Source organism: Bufo gargarizans, chromosome 8 (genome assembly GCF_014858855.1).
Source record: "Bufo gargarizans isolate SCDJY-AF-19 chromosome 8, ASM1485885v1, whole genome shotgun sequence".
Lineage (NCBI taxonomy): Eukaryota > Metazoa > Chordata > Amphibia > Anura > Bufonidae > Bufo > Bufo gargarizans.
In genome coordinates this window covers 100,633,169-100,653,355 of record NC_058087.1, presented here as the reverse complement: position 1 = coordinate 100,653,355, position 20,187 = coordinate 100,633,169, and the positions used below count along the sequence as shown (strand labels likewise).

At 38.7% G+C, this 20,187-nt stretch overlaps 1 protein-coding gene across 1 annotated transcript in view; it reads right to left on the bottom strand.

Moving 5' to 3' along the window:
• COL3A1 (collagen type III alpha 1 chain) overlaps positions 1 to 20,187 on the bottom strand; it is a 110,860-nt gene that overhangs the window by 16,668 nt on the left and 74,005 nt on the right. Inside the window, exons 28-48 of the mRNA XM_044304932.1 lie at positions 17,487 to 17,540; positions 15,643 to 15,687; positions 14,136 to 14,234; positions 13,528 to 13,635; positions 13,375 to 13,428; positions 13,215 to 13,268; positions 13,066 to 13,119; positions 10,924 to 10,977; positions 9,117 to 9,224; positions 8,935 to 8,988; positions 8,058 to 8,111; positions 7,103 to 7,264; positions 6,784 to 6,891; positions 6,487 to 6,594; positions 6,227 to 6,280; positions 6,029 to 6,136; positions 5,274 to 5,327; positions 5,053 to 5,160; positions 1,977 to 2,030; positions 1,775 to 1,882; positions 1,353 to 1,641 (exon numbers count right to left, since the gene is read on the bottom strand). Of these exons, the coding sequence (XP_044160867.1) occupies positions 1,353 to 1,641; positions 1,775 to 1,882; positions 1,977 to 2,030; positions 5,053 to 5,160; positions 5,274 to 5,327; positions 6,029 to 6,136; positions 6,227 to 6,280; positions 6,487 to 6,594; positions 6,784 to 6,891; positions 7,103 to 7,264; positions 8,058 to 8,111; positions 8,935 to 8,988; positions 9,117 to 9,224; positions 10,924 to 10,977; positions 13,066 to 13,119; positions 13,215 to 13,268; positions 13,375 to 13,428; positions 13,528 to 13,635; positions 14,136 to 14,234; positions 15,643 to 15,687; positions 17,487 to 17,540 (1,891 nt within the window). The remainder of the gene's footprint in view (positions 1 to 1,352; positions 1,642 to 1,774; positions 1,883 to 1,976; positions 2,031 to 5,052; positions 5,161 to 5,273; positions 5,328 to 6,028; positions 6,137 to 6,226; positions 6,281 to 6,486; positions 6,595 to 6,783; positions 6,892 to 7,102; positions 7,265 to 8,057; positions 8,112 to 8,934; positions 8,989 to 9,116; positions 9,225 to 10,923; positions 10,978 to 13,065; positions 13,120 to 13,214; positions 13,269 to 13,374; positions 13,429 to 13,527; positions 13,636 to 14,135; positions 14,235 to 15,642; positions 15,688 to 17,486; positions 17,541 to 20,187) is intronic.

Sequence of the window (20,187 nt, the reverse complement as noted above, 5' to 3'; positions counted from 1 at the left end):
TTGTCTCAGGTTCTAGAGGCCTGACCCTTATTTTAATTTTGGGACTACACCCCGGCATTCAAAGATCTGTGCCAAAATGTATTTTACTTGCATTCTTTAAAGTACACTGCAAACAAATATATGCTAGTATATGCAAAATATCATATTCTATCAGCAAAAAAAGATGTTCAATTACATATACTGATGTCTGTTTGATAGATCCATTTTTTAAATCTGGATGAGCAAATCAATTCATAGGAATCAGTTTCAGATGTATTCAGCAGCAAGGTGCTGGCCCACAGGCCAAGAGACTCCCCCTTCCCTCTTGATTGACAAGGTCAGATATCTCACCTGGCCCTGTCAAGCTTGTACCTAGAGGTGTAGCAGCACATACACAGTCAGCATCTTCACTGCTCAGGTAGCACAAGCAGAGCTTCTGGGCTTGAGCCGCTACTCAGGGTGATGGTAGAGTCACAAGATTAACAGGTCCAGGAGAGATATCTGATCAGTCCCTCACTGCTCAAGAGGTCTGATTTATGAACAAATTTGATTCATATAAATCAGCTTACTCATTTCTAAAGTGACTATATTTTGCCTTTTTTTTGACAGAAGTAAACCATCAGGTAAAACCATCAAAAGGATAAGCTGAATGAGAAGCATTTAGTCCTCACAAATATACACACAATATAAAATGCAGATACACAACCAAATACTTACAAAATCTGGATCCAGGTCATTTTAGTTACAGATTCAGCAGCTGTGATGGTGGTAATCTGCAATGGTGGCTGCATAGTGTGACCTTACTATTTGTATAGTGCCTACTATATTAGTGCTGTGCACCCACAGTCATGTTGTCTGTATATAGCAATATACCGCAATGCTGCTGTTATTTGTTATGCAATGTGCTTTGAATGTGTTTTCTGTAAGAACGATCCTGTCACAATCAGATTGCACATGGGCACACACAAATTGATTTGCACACTAATTCCCTTTCCTGCCCTGACAGACACTATTACATCACAGCAGCAATGCACTTACAGCGACCCACGTGCACCATCACTTGTGGGTGTCAGCTTAGTATCATTGCATTTGTAAGAAACCAAATAAGAATATTAACTGTGAAACAAATTTATGCTGGATGGTGAACACTTAAACTATGCAAACAATATGTTGTTTATCACCTTTAAAAAAAAAAGGAATCAATAGGTCATATGTACCCAAAATGGTACCAATGATAACTAAAACTTTTCCTGCATTTTCTGTGTGTCTAGAGGGGTCAGGAAGAATTGGGAAGTGGGGAGCAGAGCTCACTGGAACAGAAATATCGTTCTTTACCAATAATCTACTGCATATAACATTTATGCACTACTTACCACTTTTCAGCTCTGGATGGCAAAATTTTAGGTCACGGCAATTACGAGCTGGATTCTTTCTTGTACCATCAGGACTGATTATGTTTTCTAACTGACTATTGATGGATTTTAGTGATGTCATAATCTCAGATGTAGCTGTTGCATCAATTGGTTGGTCTCCATAGTATGGAGCTGATGGTCCTTTTTCCCCACCATATGCGCCAAGATTAGCTCCGCCACCATCACAGCAAGGTCCAGGTGGTCCAGGAGCGCCAGGCTGTCCTGGTGGTCCAGGTTGACCAGATGCTCCCTAGAATGCAGAACAATTAATATTAATAGTGTGATAGACATACTCCCAGTTGTATCTAATTTGTACTGAAGGTTGCTTTCTACATACCATATGATTGCATTGTACTATAAGTTTATTCACAAAATATATTTACCTCTGGGCCAGTTTCACCTCTGCTACCACGAGGACCTGGAGGGCCTAAGGGTCCTGGATATCCACTAGTGCCATCTTTACCTGGGGTACCACTAGATCCTGGTGGACCCTAAAACCATCATATAGGTCATCAATTAAAGATATTTATTCCTTATGAAATTAGCATGCCGAAAATCTTTATGTTATTGCAATGATTTACTTACTCTAGGACCTAGAGGACCTGGTGAGCCAGCAGCACCTTGTTCTCCAGAAGGGCCCTAGAATGAATAAGTAATAGTTTTAAATTATGCAGATGAAGTAAATACAGCTGTGCCAATGATGCCAGGTGGACCCCAATGGTTTTAGCAATGGTTTGTTTCTGTCGTTTGTCATTTGGAAAAATAGCAATGCATGCAGTGCTGTTTTACCCATGAGAAACAACAGAATCTGGAATGTGAACATAGCCTTATGTGACTGTGGTAATTAGTAGTCAAATTAATTTATAATGTCCCCAAAATTTGTCTTGCAAATGAATCTGAAGTTTCTCAGATTTGAGTTGTGCAAAGATCAGTAGAGTAGTGAGCACAACAGGGCAGGGAAGATGAAGACGGAGAATCACATGACCCTGGCTGGCAGTCTTGCCCATTATGCCTTGTTGTTAGCTTCAATAGATCAGAAGAGATAATATAAATGTGTCATGTTTGGGTCCCAAGCAGAGAAGACATCTGCATTCTGAGCTTTACATTGATGTGGCGGGATGTTTCTGCCACAAACAAAGCAAAGAAAAAAGATTCTATTTAAACAGAAAACAATATAGCAAGTTCAGAGCCTTATAGGGAAAGACTTAGAGATTTAGAAAATTGGTTTAATTAATTGAGAGATAAAAAGTTTTTAAAGTTTCTTCAATTAACAACAAACAGATGCATTTTCAGCGTCACAGTCAGCACATATTTTTGATGCAGACTCTACTCTACTCCAATTATGTATTTAAAAAAAAAAACTGTTGCAAAGTTTCTTCAATTAATAATGAGTGCCAAACTTGACTAGACGCATTTTGCAGCGTGACAGTCAGAGTATATTTTTGCTTTCTAAAGTGCTGCAAAAAATAATCTTTCAAAGACTAGTGTACTAGACCTGATGTGTTGCAAATCACTAAACGGTTCTATTGTAATGGACTCTGTCCATACATACAGTGGGGCTTGTTACAGTTCAACCCCTTGACAGTACATAGATATTGTCTTTTTAAATATGGCGTGGATAGGGGGCCATAGATGCTGGGTTTCTGCTGTTTGATACAACAGACACCAGGGGATAATTTCTGCAATCAGTGATAACTTGAAAGGGGTTGGATATACTACTAGGAGACCCCAGAGTGTCATCTATAACCTTTCAGAGACGTCTTAGCCCTTTTGATTGGGATAACATTTTTATCCATTTCAATCTGATTCTAACTTCTAAGGATCACTACTGAACATGTACAGAAGTCCATCCTTTAATAATGGGGCCCACTCCTGAGCACATCGGGGAGCATACCCACTGCATTTCTGATGTTTTAAACAGCTAATGTCTGTGATCAGTCATAACGCCAATCGCAGAGATTTAACCTCTCAGATGCCACAGTCAATCGTGATCATGGCATCTGATGCTGCAAAAGTATTCACCCCCCTTGACTTTTTTTCATATTTTGTTACATCACAGCCTTAAGTTCAATGTTTTGCTAATCTGAATTTTATGTGATGGATCAGAACACAATAGTCTAAGTTGGTGAAGTGAAATTAGAAAAATATATAAATAAAACTAGAAAGAGAAACAGAAAATTGTCATGTGCATATCTATTCACCCCCTTTGATAGGAAGCCCATAAAAAGCTCTGGTGCAGCCAGATACTTTCAGAAGTCACATAATTAGTGAAATAATGTCCACCTGTGTGCAATCTAAGTGTCACATGATCTGTCATTACAGATACACTTTTTTGAAAGGCCCTAGAGGCTGCAACATCTAAGAAAGAGGCATCACAAACTAAACACTGCCATGAAGACCAAGGAACTCTCCAAACAAGTAAGGGACAATGTTGTTGAGAAGTAAAAGTCAGGGTTAGGTTATAAAAAAATATTCCAATCTTTGATGATCCCCAGGAGCATCATCAAATCTATCATAACCAAATGGAAAAAAAACATGGCACAAAAGCAAACCTGCCAAGAGAAGGCCGCCCACCAAAACTCCTGGACAGGGCAAGGAGGGCATTAATCAGAGAGGCAGCACAGAGACCTAAGGTAACCCTGGAGGTGCTGCAGAGTTCCACAGCAGAGACTGGAGTATCTGTACATAGGACGACAATAAGCTGTACGCTCCATTATGGTAGAGTGGTCAGAAGAAAGCCATTACTTTCAGCAAAAAAAAAAAAAAGGCACATCGTGAGTTTGCGAAAAGGCATGTGGGAGACTCCCAAAATGTATAGAGGAAGGTGCTCTGGTCTGATGAGACTAAAATTGAACTTTTCGCCCATCAAAGAAAACGCTATGTCTGGCGCAAACCCAACATATCACATTGCCCAAAGAACACCATCCCCACAGTGAAACATGGTGGTGGCAGCATCATGCTGTGGGGATGTTTTTGGGAAAATGGTCAGAGATGAGGGAAAGATGGATGGTGCTAAATACAGGGAAATTCCTGAGAAAAACCTGTACCACTCTGTGTGTGATTTGAGGCTAGGATGGAGGTTCATCTTCCAGCAGGACAATGACCCCAAACACACTGCTAAAGCAACACTTGAGTGGTTTAAGGGTAAACATGTAAATGTGTTGGAATGGCCTAGTCAAAGTCCAAATCTCAATCCAATAGAAAATCTGCGGTCAGACTTAAAGGTTGCTGTTCACAAGCTCAAACCATCCAACTTGAAGGAGCTGGAGCAGTTTTACAAGAAGGAATGGGCAAAAATCCCAATGGTAAGATGTGGCAAGCTCATAGCGACTTATCCAAAGCGACTTGGAGCTGTGATTGCCGCAAAAGGTGGCTCTACAAAGTATTGACTTTAGGGGGTGAATAGTTATGCACATTGACTTTTCTGTTATTTTGTCATATTTGTTGTTTGCTTCAAAAAAAAAAAATAACATAACAACTAACATCTTCAAAGATGTAGGTATGTTTTGCAAAATAAATGATCAACCAATCCATGTTAATTCCAGGTCGTGAGGCACCAAAATACGAAAAAAATCAATGAATACTTTTGCAAGCCACTGTATTTAAACAACTTAGTGTAAGTTAGTTAAATAATTATAGACTTATTTTGATGCAAACTCACAGGAGGACCAGGGAGGCCAGGGTTGCCAGGAAATCCACGATGTCCTTTAATTCCATTGGTACCACGTTCTCCTGCTTCACCCTTATCACCCCGTGGACCCTGAGGACCCTAAAGGATACATAAGCACAATGGCATTAGCATTGAAATCAACATCAATCTATATTATTTATACACAATATATATAGTAAATGTGTGCTATAAAGGAAATGCTTAAAACTTACAGGGGCACCTCGAGCACCAGCAGGTCCAGAAGGACCAGCAGGACCAGAAGGACCCTAAAAAATAGAAATTGTACATGAAATTGTGGATTTATCTTTAGACCACAAATATTAACATTCAACTTCTTATGATTTTGAGTTGCCAATATTCTATAACTAATCCTAACCCATCTTATTAAAGCCTTATTAAAACAGAGCAGACAACCTAGCTAGCCAAATTAACATAGTTGCAGTAGTTTACCAACTTTTAATTTGATAGTAATCGAAGATGTGCATTGCCTTTTAAGTAGAATGGAACGATTTGTTGTACGGTACCACTTTCTCAAATGTATTCTTATCAATTACGATACTTTGTTTTAGCTGTTTAAATGTTTGAATTTCATTTTAAATAGCTTTATCGACCGCATGCAACTATTTAACTGTGACTTTTCAACAGTTTTCCATAGTAACTAGTAATGGACAATGTCTTTCTAATTTAAAATATGACATATCAAAATACAGTATCTATTTTATTGTAATTGGCCCAATGATTTATTCTGACTTCCATATGCAGACATAGGAACTTATTTCAATCATCAGTTTTGACGTGTGAAACTATGAGACTATAGGAACCTATTCTCTTTATGGTATTGTTATGTATACCAGTATACCAGCAATTAATTTATTTGAAATAATTAAATAATATATTTGAGTAGATCAAAGGTATAAATATGTTTAATTATTGTTAGCAATATTATTCTTAAATAGAGCAGACTTACAGTTTCTCCTCTATCCCCAGATTTTCCCGCTGCACCAGCAGGACCTGGGGCACCAGGATGACCTGGTGTTCCAGGAGCACCAGGAGAGCCATTTTCACCACGATCACCCTGCGAAAGAGCCAAACGTACACTAGATTAACAAAAAAATATTTAAAGAATGAGGTTAGCTGTTGGTAAATTTATGAACTAGATATTTACCTTTGGACCAGGAGATCCATCCCGTCCAGGTAAACCATCACTACCTGGATTGCCCTAAATGAACAAATATCTTATAGTTAGTCTTTAATGCATGTTATATAAATAAGAAGGAACTACCCCTACAAAACCCGAAATGTATTATTTATTATTCCCTCCAATGAGTACAATAAGTGTTTCTTCAAACAATATAATGAGGTAGTAATAATAGTAACTTAAAATATTTATTTGTAATAAGCTGTGCTATACTGTAATTAACTTACATCTCGTCCACTTTCTCCTGGAGGGCCATTAAGACCTGAGGGACCTGGTGAACCTGGAGAACCACGATCACCAGGTGACCCATTAGTACCTGGTTTACCATCTTCACCCTTGAAAATAAAACATTAAGTGGTGCTTAAATGATCTTTGGATGAATTTATATGAATAAGACTGAATTATACAGTGACAGAATAATAATTAACATAACATAATACAAGAGATTGGTATATAAATAGCTCAAATAATTCAGAAATGCAATTTAAAATAACATATAATGGAAGCAAATAAATAAGCAATACCTTGACACCTGGAAGGCCAGGACTGCCAGTTCTACCTTGCAGGCCAGGTAATCCTACAATGCCACGGGTACCAGAAGGACCAGAGATACCAGAAGGACCTGGAGCACCCTGTGAAAGAAAAAAGAAAATAAATATATTGTTTAGCACTTTATTCTATGTTTATTACCATAGATCCTGGAGGACTTCTCTGTGCATTGAGAGATAGAATAATTTGCAATACTTTGCAAAACATTGCAAATATGATATGTTTAAATGTGCTCAAATTTCATACTTAGTATCAATGTGAGAATTCAGAAGAAACATTACAGAGAATACTAACCGATTCTCCTCGAGAACCTGGCTGACCTCTCTCTCCTGGTTGACCAGGCTCACCCTTTGGACCTGCAGAACCCTGACTTCCAGGAGCACCAACACTGCCTGCTGCACCCGGAGGACCATCTTTTCCTGGGCCACCAGGAGGACCAGGTGGACCAGCATTTCCCTATTATTAAGAAAAATGTTTCAGGTTAGGTGAGTGAGTACAGTGAATTAAGCATACCACAAGTCACTTAGTCTTATAAAGCAGACAATTAAATGGCATAATTTCTAATGTCTGCCTTATTTTGTTACAATAGCTAAATGTTGGTAGTTGGCATAAAGGGGAAATTAGCCACATAGCAATCACCAATATAATGTTAATATAATTCAAAATATTATTCTGAAGAAATGTACTATGCTAAAGGGGTTTTACAGGAATAACATATTGATGACATCCTATATATTGATGGCCTACCTATAGGATGGGCCATCAATATCAGTTGGGGGAGGTCTGACAACTGACAGCCCCACTGAGCAGCTGTTACCAGCAGATTCATTTCCAGAAGTAAGCAGTGTACAGATCTAGAACACCACAGCCTTGTACACTGTGTAGTGGCCATTCACTTGAATAGGAGCTGAGGTGCAGTACCAAGGCCACAACACTGTGTTCAAGGCTGCGGTGTTACAGCTCCATACACTATTTACTTCTGGAACCGCAGCTGTCATTAACAGCTGATTGTTGGGGATGCTATTTGTTGGACTGTACACTACTGATACGGATAACCTATCCTATGATTAGTTCATCAATATGACAGTCCTTAAAACATTTGGTATATTTCGGTATGTTTCTAAATATTGGTATTGTAAATATGTTGGTAAATATATGGTGAATAATAGTAGGATCAGAGATAAAACTGTTAGAAATGATCAGATAATATTAAAGATACCAAGCTTTTCTTTAAGTAGTATCTACTTACATTAGATCCCGGAGGTCCAGGTAAACCACGAGTACCTGGAAAACCAGCAGCGCCCTGTAAATAATAAAACAGGTATGGTGAATAATTTTTATGTCAAGAATTGAAATTCCCAATATTGCCTTAAGAATTTACATACAGAGTTGTGGTATTTGTAAACAAATCCTATAGTCATTCTGTGGATAAATAATATGTGACTCCAAATATAGCCCCATCCCCAAATGACACTGGTAAACAATAAGTACTGTAACAATTTTGTTGATTTTTTTTGTTCAAATCATCAGATGTATAAAAAGTCAAGTCAACTGATAAAACATATGAACATTGAAATAGTAAGAGTAAAGGGATTCCCTGGGCTTTTAATAGAAACTATTCCTTCTAACTTTTGGAAGAGAGATCCTTAGTTTAATACTCGCTCCACCGATGCCACCGTCTCAACTGCATCACAAAGGCTGTGGGCTATTCAGCCAACGTCCTGACCGGATGTGTTTGATTCTTTTCCTGTTCAGCTGCATTTACTACTATGCAGTCGGGACTCCAGCAGAAGAGCCCGCTGCCTGTGTGAGTGCAGCTGAGACTGTGGCATCGGTGGAGCAATCTTTCTTACGCAGGTTAGAATAAAGAACTGTTTTTAATAAAAGCTCAGAAAACCCTTTAATGTATGAATATCTAATAATTATTAGTATGTATTAGTATGTAATAACAATACACATTTGTAAAAGTTCTATTGCCAGAATCTGACAATTATAAATTTGTCTATACAATGGCAGTTTCCTATATATTTGAACTACGGTATATGATTTCTAAAGCTGAGAAATAAATACAAGCTTGAAAGAATATTTACACAACATTATAAATGAAATAAAACGTATCCACTCACAGCTGTGCCTGGAGCACCGCGATCACCTTTAGCTCCTTGGGGACCAGTATTACCCTGTGATGAGAAGGTGGATTAGCAGATAAACCTTAAATATGCAAATCTGGATTAAATATTAAAATGAGATAAAACATAATACACAATAATAATAATGAAGTAAAATTAAATAGCTTAAAAAAACTCACAGCAGGACCAGGCCCACCAGCAGGTCCAGCAACACCTGAAGGACCAGGCTCTCCTCGTTCACCAGGACCACCTTTATCTCCTTTGCCTCCAGGTTCTCCATTCTGACCCTAAAGACAATTGACATCAAAAGTTATATTACCAGTAAAATTAAGTCTTCTAAGCTGATGTCATAAAACTTACACAGTTATAGTATAGCTTGAAGATACTGTTCATTTTGGTTTAAACTCACCAATTGTAGTGATTAGCACTACCACTTACAGTTCTCCTCAGAGTAGTAATAGACACACTAAGATTTGTTTCCCCCATTTGCAAGGGAGCTGGTATACGTAATAATTTGTAAAAAAAAAATGTACATATTGACTTATTGATGTATTGTCAACTTGTTTTACTTCTGGTAGTTAAATAATGTGATTCCAGATGGGACTTGATGGATCTCACAGCATTTGCTATGTAGATAGGAATTCAGGTTCTCTATTCATTACTATGAAAGTCTCAATGTCAGTCTGTTAGCAATGAATAGAGAAGTTGACTTCCTGTCCACACAGCAGACACTGTTGGATCCAGAAAGCTTCCATGGGAGTCACATGGTCTAATTACCAAGTGATTATTGTACTATTTTCTGGTAAAATGCCAGGCACTCGACAGAGACCCCGATGGACCACATTATAGTCAATGGGATTCATTGGGCATCTTTGGCTTCAGTGATGATTCAGCACTGTTGATATTTTGTTGATCTGCTCCCAGGGCAACACAAAACAACAGAAATATCATTGATAGAAATATACACTAATACACTTGCTCATATCTTATTCACCAGTATTCATCATGAACTGGAACATATGTCAGTCTTGGAAAGACAGAATACATCTCCAAACATTTCCTCTGGGAATAAAAGCTCCAATGAAATATAGAACATAATCACAATCCAAATATGATCTAAAGGGTCTTAAATCCAAAACATAACTGGGATCATTTATCAAACTGGTGTAAAGTACAACTGGTTGAGTTGCCCATAGAAACCAATCAGATTCTACCTTTCAGTTTTGACAGCTCCTTTGAAAATGAAAGGTGGAATCTGATTGGTTGCTATGGCCAACTAAGCCAGTTCTACTTTACACCAGTTTGATAAATCACCCCAAATGTGTTTCAGGAACACAGTCTTTTCTTCTGATACAATTGGACAATAATTCCAGTCCAATTGTTTCTGAAAAGGGTGCTGTGTCCCCCAAAACATATTATGTTTTGGTTTTAATACAGACCCTGTGGATCCTCTTTTGATAGTAATTGTGTCCTATATTTCATTAGAGCTTTCAAAAGCTCTCTGTGCCTGCATTATTTTGATATCTGGAGTACTCATGTGACGGACAATAGACATTTGCAGCCAAGAATCCCAACTGATTAATTTATGATTCTACAGTTGTAGCTTACCTTAACAGCATTAGGTGAGAGTACAGCCTAAAGTTCTATATTCCTTTTCTGGCTATACTACCCTATATTTTCTCTGGCATAGAACAAATAATTTTTTTTTGAGCTTTGCCAATTATTTGCAGACATAATCATCAGAATATATTTTTTCCTCAAATAAAAAACTAAAAATGTAGGTAATATAGATGTGAACAACTGTCAAGTTCTTTGTAAGCTTAGTGTATTTTTGTAACAAATTATATAAAATATCAAGACAGATATGATGAAAAACAAAAAATGGGGAATAGAAGCTCCATATATATATATACTGTATATACTTGAGCCATTTACAATTCCATACATTATCGTTTTATTTGTGGAACATTATCTAGAGGTACTTACAGGTGCTCCAGGAAAGCCAGCAGGACCAGGTGGACCAGTTTCCCCTCGTTCTCCCTAAAACATAAAAATAAGCAATTATAAACTGTTCGTCATATGTCTATTGAATGTTCTGTATTAAAGGGGTTGTGCAGGCAATAAATATTAATGACCTATCCTCAGGATAGTTCATCAATATCAGATCAACGAGGGTCTGACACCCAGCACCCTCACCGATCAGCTGTTTGATGAGGAGCCTCACCATGCTAGCGCTACTTCCTGTTCATTACACTGCCTGTCATCTCAGAATCAAGTGTAATCACAAGTTCTCCCTCTGTTCACTTGAATGGAGTTTGTACTTGAAATTATACCCCTCTGCTGCTGCAAGGGAGACAACATGTAGTTTAATGACCAGAAAGCGGAGCTTGCATGGAGCACTACCTCCCCTTCGAACGGCTGATTGGTGGAGGTGCCAAATGTCAGAGCCCCATCTATCAGATAATGATTACCTATCCTGAAGATAGGTCCTCAATATATAACAACCAATTTAAGTAATTCTGGGAAGTGGACTGTTGCAGCATAAACCAGTCAAATATGGTTTATGGTAGAGAATAGTATGTTTTGTTGCTTTATTTTGCATCACAAATTATCAATTGGCACCTAGATCGAAACATATGGCATACATTTACATATATGCAAAATTATTCTGTTAAAGGGCTTCTGTCACTCCACTAAACTCTTTTTTTTTTTTTTTGGCTTCTTATAATCCCTATACAGCGATATATGAATACATAATGTTATTAGTCATTTTGGTTCAGTAGATCATGAATAAAACGTACTTTTATAATATGTAAATCACCTGTCTACCATGAAGTAGGGCGGCTACTTGCTGGTAGCAGCCGCATCCTCCTATCATATAGACGCCCCCTCTGCATGTTGATTGACAGGGAAAGCGAATGCGATCGTCCTCTGGTATTCAGTCGGCGCAGGCGCACTGAGAGCAGGATGCTCGCTCGGCCGCTCAATCCTCAGTGCGCCTGTGCCGGGTGTAGATGTGACGTCATCGGCGCAGGCGCACTGAGGATGGAGCGGCAGAGCGAGCGTCCTCCTCTCAGTGCGCCTTTGCCGACTGAATACCGCTATGGCACGCAAGATCTTGATAGCAGACAGGGCCAGCCAGAGGACATCGCATTCGCTGGCCCTGTCAATCAACTTGTGGAGGGGGTGTCTATATGATAGGAGGATGCGGCTGCTACCAGCAAGTAGCCGCCCTACTTGCTGGTAGACAGGTGATTTACATATTATACGTTTTATTAATGATCTACTGAACCAAAATTACTAATAACATTATGTATTCATATATCGCTGTATAAAGATTATAAGAAGCCCCCCCCCCAAAAAAAAGAGTTTAGTGGGGTGACAGACTCCCTTTAATATTCGATCAATATTATGCCAATATTATGCTAATTGTATCAGATAAATTTAAAATAAAAATAAATGGTAAGCAGTAATTATTGTAAGGCTACTTTCACACTAGCGTTCGGGTTTCCGTTCGTGAGCTCCGTTTGAAGGAGCTCACGAGCGGACCCGAACGCAGCCGTCCAGCCCTGATGCAGTCTGAATGGAGGCGGATCCGCTCAGACTGCATCAGTCTGGTGGCGTTCAGCCTCCGCTCCGCTCGCCTCCGCACGGACAGGCGGACAGCTGAACGCTGCTTGCAGCGTTCGGGTGTCCGTCTGGCCGTTCGGAGGCGTGCGGATCCGTGCGGATCCGTCCAGACTTCCAATGTAAGTCAATGGGGACGGATCCGTTTGAAGATGCCACAATGTGGCTCAATCTTCAAGCGGATCCGTCCCCCATTGACTTTACATTGAAAGTCTGGACGGATCCGTACTAGGCTATTTTCACACTTAGCTTTTTTTTGCTAAAATAATGCAGACGGATCCGTACTGAACGGAGCCTCCGTCTGCATTATTATGATCGGATCCGTTCAGAACGGATCCGATCGAACGCTAGCCGAACGCTAGTGTGAAAGTAGCCTAAGTCATGAATTTACTCAATACTTGTTTTGAGAAAAAAATATGACTTTCAAAGACATGCACTTTCTTTCATAAAGCAAATATATATTTATTTGAGCCTTCAAGGCTAGTAAATAATTGTACTTACAGAACCGCCACGTGCACCAGTAGGCCCAGGAGGTCCAGCTGGGCCACTATCTCCCTATAAAAGACAATTGATTCTGTTAATCAATAGCAATGTATGAATTGGAGAGGAAGCATGAGAACTATTATATAAAGAAAAGACAAAAACATTACCTTATCTCCAGATGGACCAGCAGGACCAGGAGGACCAATAGGGCCAGTAAGTCCCTACGGTATAAACATATCACAGAGTAATTACTCCTCGTGTATAAACCAAAATAATATGCTATAGATAAATAACACACATTAATAATGTAGAATTCTACAAATTTACCCTCACGCCATCTTTTCCTGGAGCTCCATCTGAACCTGTGCCACCAGGTTCACCCTAAAATAGCAATAGATTATTTTAGATTATTTCAGGAATTGATTGCCATGTTTTACATATAAATTGATCTGCTTAATAGAAAAAAAATAAGAAACAGACCTTCTCTCCCTTTGGCCCAGGACTTCCAAATGCTCCCCTTTCTCCAGGCATTCCTTGGAGACCAGGTGGTCCCATTGATCCAGGTGGGCCAGATGGACCAGCTGGTCCCTGGAAAGGAATATAAGTTATTCAGAATGCATTAAAACACATGATTTTAAATGACCTAATCTAAAATAATTAACACTTATTGGTTACATTTATCAAAACTATGCACTATATAAATGGTGCACTAGTCTCACCCCAATGAACTATGCAGCAGTGAGCACCCTGTTGATGAATATGCCATTGTATTACCTTGTTTTGAAACACTTTTCTAGATGACACTGGTGCCACACTAAAATAGCACATCTTTTTTCCTCACATTTATACATGTTGGAAAAATTGGTTCACATACAGTACTTTAAATGAAGCCTGGCTGAAATATTTCCAATGCATTTAGATCACAAAATGCCCTATATAACAGATTTAGAAAAAAAAACTACCACACTTTGTTCTTCAATGTTATAAAATATGCATAGCTCTATATAGAACAACTTCAGACATAAAACACTACGAAGAGTAAATGGGTTATCTGCTTACTCTAAATTTGGTTCCTCCTCTATATATACCTTTGCACCGTCTGGTCCAGGAGGACCAGCACCTCCTCTTGCACCGGGAGTTCCAGGGGAGCCTTGCACACCTCTTTCACCAGGTACACCATTTTCTCCCTAAATTAAACAGCAATTAGTGCATGAACACACTTTACATATTACTGAGCTATCAGCATATCACAGTGATAAATAAATGAGCCTATTCAACACAGTAGAATTGACTTAATCAACTCTTTTATGATTATTTAAAGGCTATGCACACTTTAGTTGTATTTATTATTAAAATAATTATTATTTCATTGCATCTTTTAGAGTCTAAATTTTTTTTTTTTTTTCTGATACATTTTCATTAGATATATGACTCTGGTGGCCTTTTTTTTTTTTACCTGTTTGCTTTAATGCACACAATATAGGCTGATCTGTTCCTTGTTCAGAGAAATCCACTAGAGAAGTTGTCTAGTAGCTCACTTTGCAACTTTAATATTTTTCTCCAAAGTGGTTATAAACATTCATTTAACTGAAATATGATTTAATATAGTTTAATAAGGATTTCAGTTTAAATGAGTGTTTATAACCATTTAGGAAAATAGAGATAAAAGCTAAAAAGTGAGCCATCAGACAGCTTTACAGCTTATCTCATGGATTTATCTTAACAGGGAAGCCTGCATTGTCTGCACATGTATATACATTACTTAACTTGATTAACTAACATTATCTGAGAAAATAATCATTAAGAATATTTGGGTTTTGGCTTTTGTTCATTCTCTTTCTTGATTAGTGTACAGTCAGCTTGTTGATTGCCATTTGGTATTTAAAGAATGGTTGAATATGCATGTGTGAGAATTGTTTAAAGGGGTTATTCACCCTTGGTGACCTTTTCTACTGAACCACCAGCTTGGCTGGACTCACGGAGGGCAAACTTACCTGATCCCCTGATGTGGGGAGTCCCAAGACCTACAATACCTAGGGTGAGCGATGGAGCTAGAACTTAGTAGCAGAGATCAAGTAAGTATGATTCCCACTGCTGGTCTGGCCATGCTGAGGGGTCTGCAGAAAAGGTCCCCAGTGGTAAAATAAATATCCCTTTAATACCATTATGTTAAATTAAATGCTCATCAATAAAATGTGTAATTGTTATTTTAATGATTTTATACCCTCTATTACTTTTATATTGCCATAAAAACATACAAAGCATGGGAAAAAAAGTAAGTAAACCTGATTGACATTAATTGTGTGAAATTTCCTACATAATGGACTACCTGAGCCAAATATGGTCATAATCTAACTGTAAAAGAAGATGACAAAGACAATATATTTGTTTTATTGTGAATGATCTGTTTAGTTAAACGTATAGGTCATAAACTGAACAGTGAAAAAACATAAGAAGGTAATTTTGGAAGAATGGAATTAACTGTTCAGAAAGTGCGGCGCAATTAAACAACCATGAAATCACATCATCTGTTGATGCTTTTGAGTACATTTTATTAAACATATTTTAGCAATAAAACAGAAATATAAAGCTTACTTTATTGCCTGGGTTTCCTGGAGCACCAATTTCACCCTTTGGTCCCTACAGACAAAATAAATTGTTGAATTATAATGATATAATTCATATTATGGTCATCATCATCATCACAATATCATCACTATTATTTGAAAAACTATGTGTGTTTTAACATACAGTTTACATACAATCACATTATTCTATTTAAAATGGAATCTACAGAATAGTTTAATGTGATGACATATATATATATATATATATATATATATATATATATAGAGAGAGAGAGAGAGAGAGAGAGAGAGAGAAGGAAAAGTCCAGTGAGAGCACCAACCAGAACGTGGGTGCAAGGTCCTGTGCAGGGTAGCGGCAATCCCCAATGGTATAGAAATTGAAGAAATAGGACTGCACTCCAAAATAGTGATAAAATCAGCAGTGGTTTATTCACCCATAATATGGCAAGTCTTGAGACGTTTCGGCTCACAAGAGCCTTCCTCAAGCATCCTGCTTGAGGAAGGCTCTTGTGAGCCGAAACGTCGCAAGACTTGCCATATTATGGGTGAATAAACCACTGCTGATTTTATCACTATTTGGGAGGGCAGTCCTATTTCTTCAATTTATATATATATATATATATATATATATATATATATATAAATATATATATATCTTGTAAGAAGGTACAAGGAATCATCGTAGATGATTAGCATGTGTCACCGAGGTTCCTGGCCTTGGTGGAGTAAGAGACAGTTTTCTGTGTCAGCAGCAGTTGCTGTTTGACACCTTGCTAGCTAGTATGGCTGGAAATAGCTGATCCAGGATGGTTCTTACTGGGAGTAGTCAAAGTGCTGGGTGGGTGACTACTCCCCACGGTCCAGGCTTGGTTTTGGCAGCACCTGGCTGTCCTTAAATAGGCAGCTGGGCTCAACAGAGAGGTCTCTGTTTTTAGGATCTGAGGCTTTGTGCTGTGCTGCAGAGCTGAGAGCCGCATGCTGTGGAAACAGGCCCCCTGAAGCCTGCTTTGGACTACTGGAGGCATAACTGCCAGTTAGGTGAGTTGTGTTGTATGAACTTTCCATTGTGTGTGAATTAACACCAAAACTGCAAAGTTACGGGCTGTTTTGTGCAATTGCCTCAAGTGTGAATAAACACTGACGTTTTGAGTTAAGAACTTGTATTTTGCCTCTGTACTGCGCTCGCTTACCCTATCTACCAGAGCGAAACCCCACAATATATATATATATATATATATATATATATATATTACACATATACAGGCAGATGCTATCTGAGGACATTACTACATTATCTGTACTCAAGGGACTTATTACTTTGTTATCTTAGGTGTTACATAGGACTGCAGGGGAAAAATCTTTTTGTATAAAAGGGTCATGAAACGAATAAATAAAAATATTATTATAAAAACACAACTTGCCTCTTTCCACTGATGACACAAAGTGAAAGCCCTGGTGGCCCACCAAGTCTTTGTTTCCAAGCAAAAATCAGTGACTGCGGTGGTCACATGGCATACTTTACTGGCATCAATGTGCACCACTGCACTATGATACCAATAGTACTACATACCATAGTTAATACACCTCTGAAAGGGGTGGTGCTTGTGACCCTCACTGATCTCTAGAAAAATAGGGATGACTTTAAATTGAGTGGCAGAGTGCATGCTCGACTAGTGACAGCCTCTCCATTCAAACTCCTTCACATTGCATGACCACAGGGGCTTGAGTTGAGAGGCTCATGTTGTGTGAACATTTTAGGGCCTGTGGTATACAGCATAAACTCAGCACAGATATTTATATTTTTAATTACATTTCATAAAGAAAAAACTCTTAATTTCCAAAGTTACTTACAGCTTCCCCAGGTTTTCCATTCTCACCAGAGGGTCCAGGAGATCCAGGCATTCCCTATAAGAAGGCAGGACAGACAATTGAGACATTTCAGCACATGGACACACCCCCACCCTATAACAGTACCCATTCTGGCAGCTATTTTACATTCTGTGTTTTGTCAGTGTAGGGAGAGGTTGCTTTGTGGAGCAGGGACAGACTGTTAGAGACACAAAACGCTAGCTAATAGGGCCACAAAAGTCCTTTTAAGGACTCGTATAGGTGTGCTATCGATAGGTGTGATATACTAAGTGGTGTGATATACTTATAATATACTTTCTAACATAGAAATTATATTATAGTGCATTTGTATTGTGCAGCAGTTGTGTGCGGTTCTGCTGCAATACCGCAGCTATATAGAGGGACAAACAATATTGGAATAATTATTTGCAACTGGTGTAATATAGCCAGTTGCCCCCCAAAAACTGATTAAGGGGGTGGATATACCCGCTTCCACAAAATATCGATTAAAGGGATTGATATACCTGCTTAAAAAAAAAAAAAAGATAAAGGAGTTTGATATACCTGCTTTCACAAAATACAGATTGAATGGTGCGATATACCTGCTTCCAACAAATATTGATTACAGGGTTCTATATACCTGTTTCCACAAAATACTGATTAAGGGGATTGGTATACCTGCTTCCACAAAATACTGATTAAAGGGTTTGATATACCTGCTTCCACAAAATACTGATTGAGGGGTGCGATATACTAGCTTCCACAAAATACTGAATAAGGGGTTTGATATACCTGCTTCCACCAAATACAGATTGATGGTTGCGATTTACCTACTTCCACCTAATCCATATTGATTAAGGGGTTCTATATACCACTTCAACAAAATACTAATTAAGGGGATTGATATACCTGATTCCACTAAATATTTATTGAGGCCTGCGATATACCTGCTTCCGCAAAATACTGATTAAGGCGTTTGATATACCTGCTTCCACAAAATAAAAATTGAGGGGTGCGATATACCTGCTATTAATTAAGGGGTTCTATATACCTGCTTACTCAAAATACTGATTGAGGGGTGCAATATACCTGCTTCCACAAAATACTGATTAAGGGGTTCTATATAACTACTTCCTCAAAATACTCATTGAGGGGTGCGATATACCTGCTTCCACAAAATACTGAATGAGGGGTTTGATATACCTGCTTCCACAAAATACAGATTGAGGGATGCAATATACCTGCTTCCACCGAAAATTGATTAAGGGGTTCTATATACCTGCTTCCACAAAATAAAGAATGAGGGGTGCGATATACCTGTTTCTACAAAATACTGATTAAGGGGATTGATATACCTACTTCCACAAAATGCTGATTAAGGGGATTGATATACCTGCTTCCTCAAAATACTGATTGAGGGGTGTGATATACCTGCTTCCACCAAATAATGATTAAGGGGTTCTATATACCTGCTTAAACTAAATACAGATTGAGGGGTGCAATATACCTGTTTCCAGAAAATACTGATTAAGGGGTTTTTAAATACCTGCTTCCAGAAAATACTGATTGAGGGGTGCGATATACCTGCTTCCCCAAAATATTGATTAAGGGGTTCTATATACCTGTTTCCAAAAATTACGTATTGAGGTGTGCGATATACCTGCTTCCACAAAATACTGATTAGGGGTTTGATATACCTGTTTCCACAAAATACTAATTGAGGGGTGCGATATACCTGCTTCCACCAAATAATTATTGAGGGGTTCTTTATACCTGCTTCCACAAAATATGGATTAAGGGGAGTAATATACCTGCTTCTATAAAAATTTGATTACGGGGTTTGATATACCAGCTTCCACAAAATACTGATTGAGGGGTGCAATATACCTGCTTCCACCAAATATTGATTAAGAAGTTTGATATAACTAGTTCCACAAAATACAGATTGATGGGTGCGATATACCTGCTTCCACAAAATATTAATTAAGGGGTTCTATATACATGCTTCCACAGAATACTGATTAAGGGGATTGATATACCTGCTTCCACAAAATACTGATTACAGGGTTTGATATACCTGCGTCCATCAAATATTGATTGAGGCCTGCGATATACCTGCTTCCACAAAATACTGATTAAGGGAATTGATATACCTGCTTCCACCAAATATTGATTGAAGCCTGCCATACACCTGCTTCCACAAAATACTGATTAAAGGGTTTGATATAACGGGTTCCGCCAGAAACTGATTGAGGCCTGCAATATGCCTACTTTCACAAATACTGCTCTTCTTTAGGGACTTTGGCACAGGGTCATTTTGAAAATGACAGACAGAGGAAGAGGCAAGCAGTTCCGCAGGGGTGGTAGGGGTCGGGCAGGTGCACCAGGCCAGAGCCTAAGTGGGAAGTTGGAGAAGGTGCTTGCGATTACATCAAAGGACCCACCAGAGTTGGTTGAGTGGCTCACTTAGCCTTCCGCTTCTGCACCCTCCTGATCCTCTGTATCTGCACCCTCCTCACTGTCTGCTGTGTGCACACCCAAAGACACCACCACCACCATAGCCCCTCAACTCGAGTCAGAGGAATTATTTTCCCATCCATTCCCAGACCTTTCCGATGCGCAGCCATTCTTGGCATAGGATGAGGAAGATGAGGTAGCAATGGTCGCCACCCAGCGGTCTGACGACAATACCCAGATCAGCCCA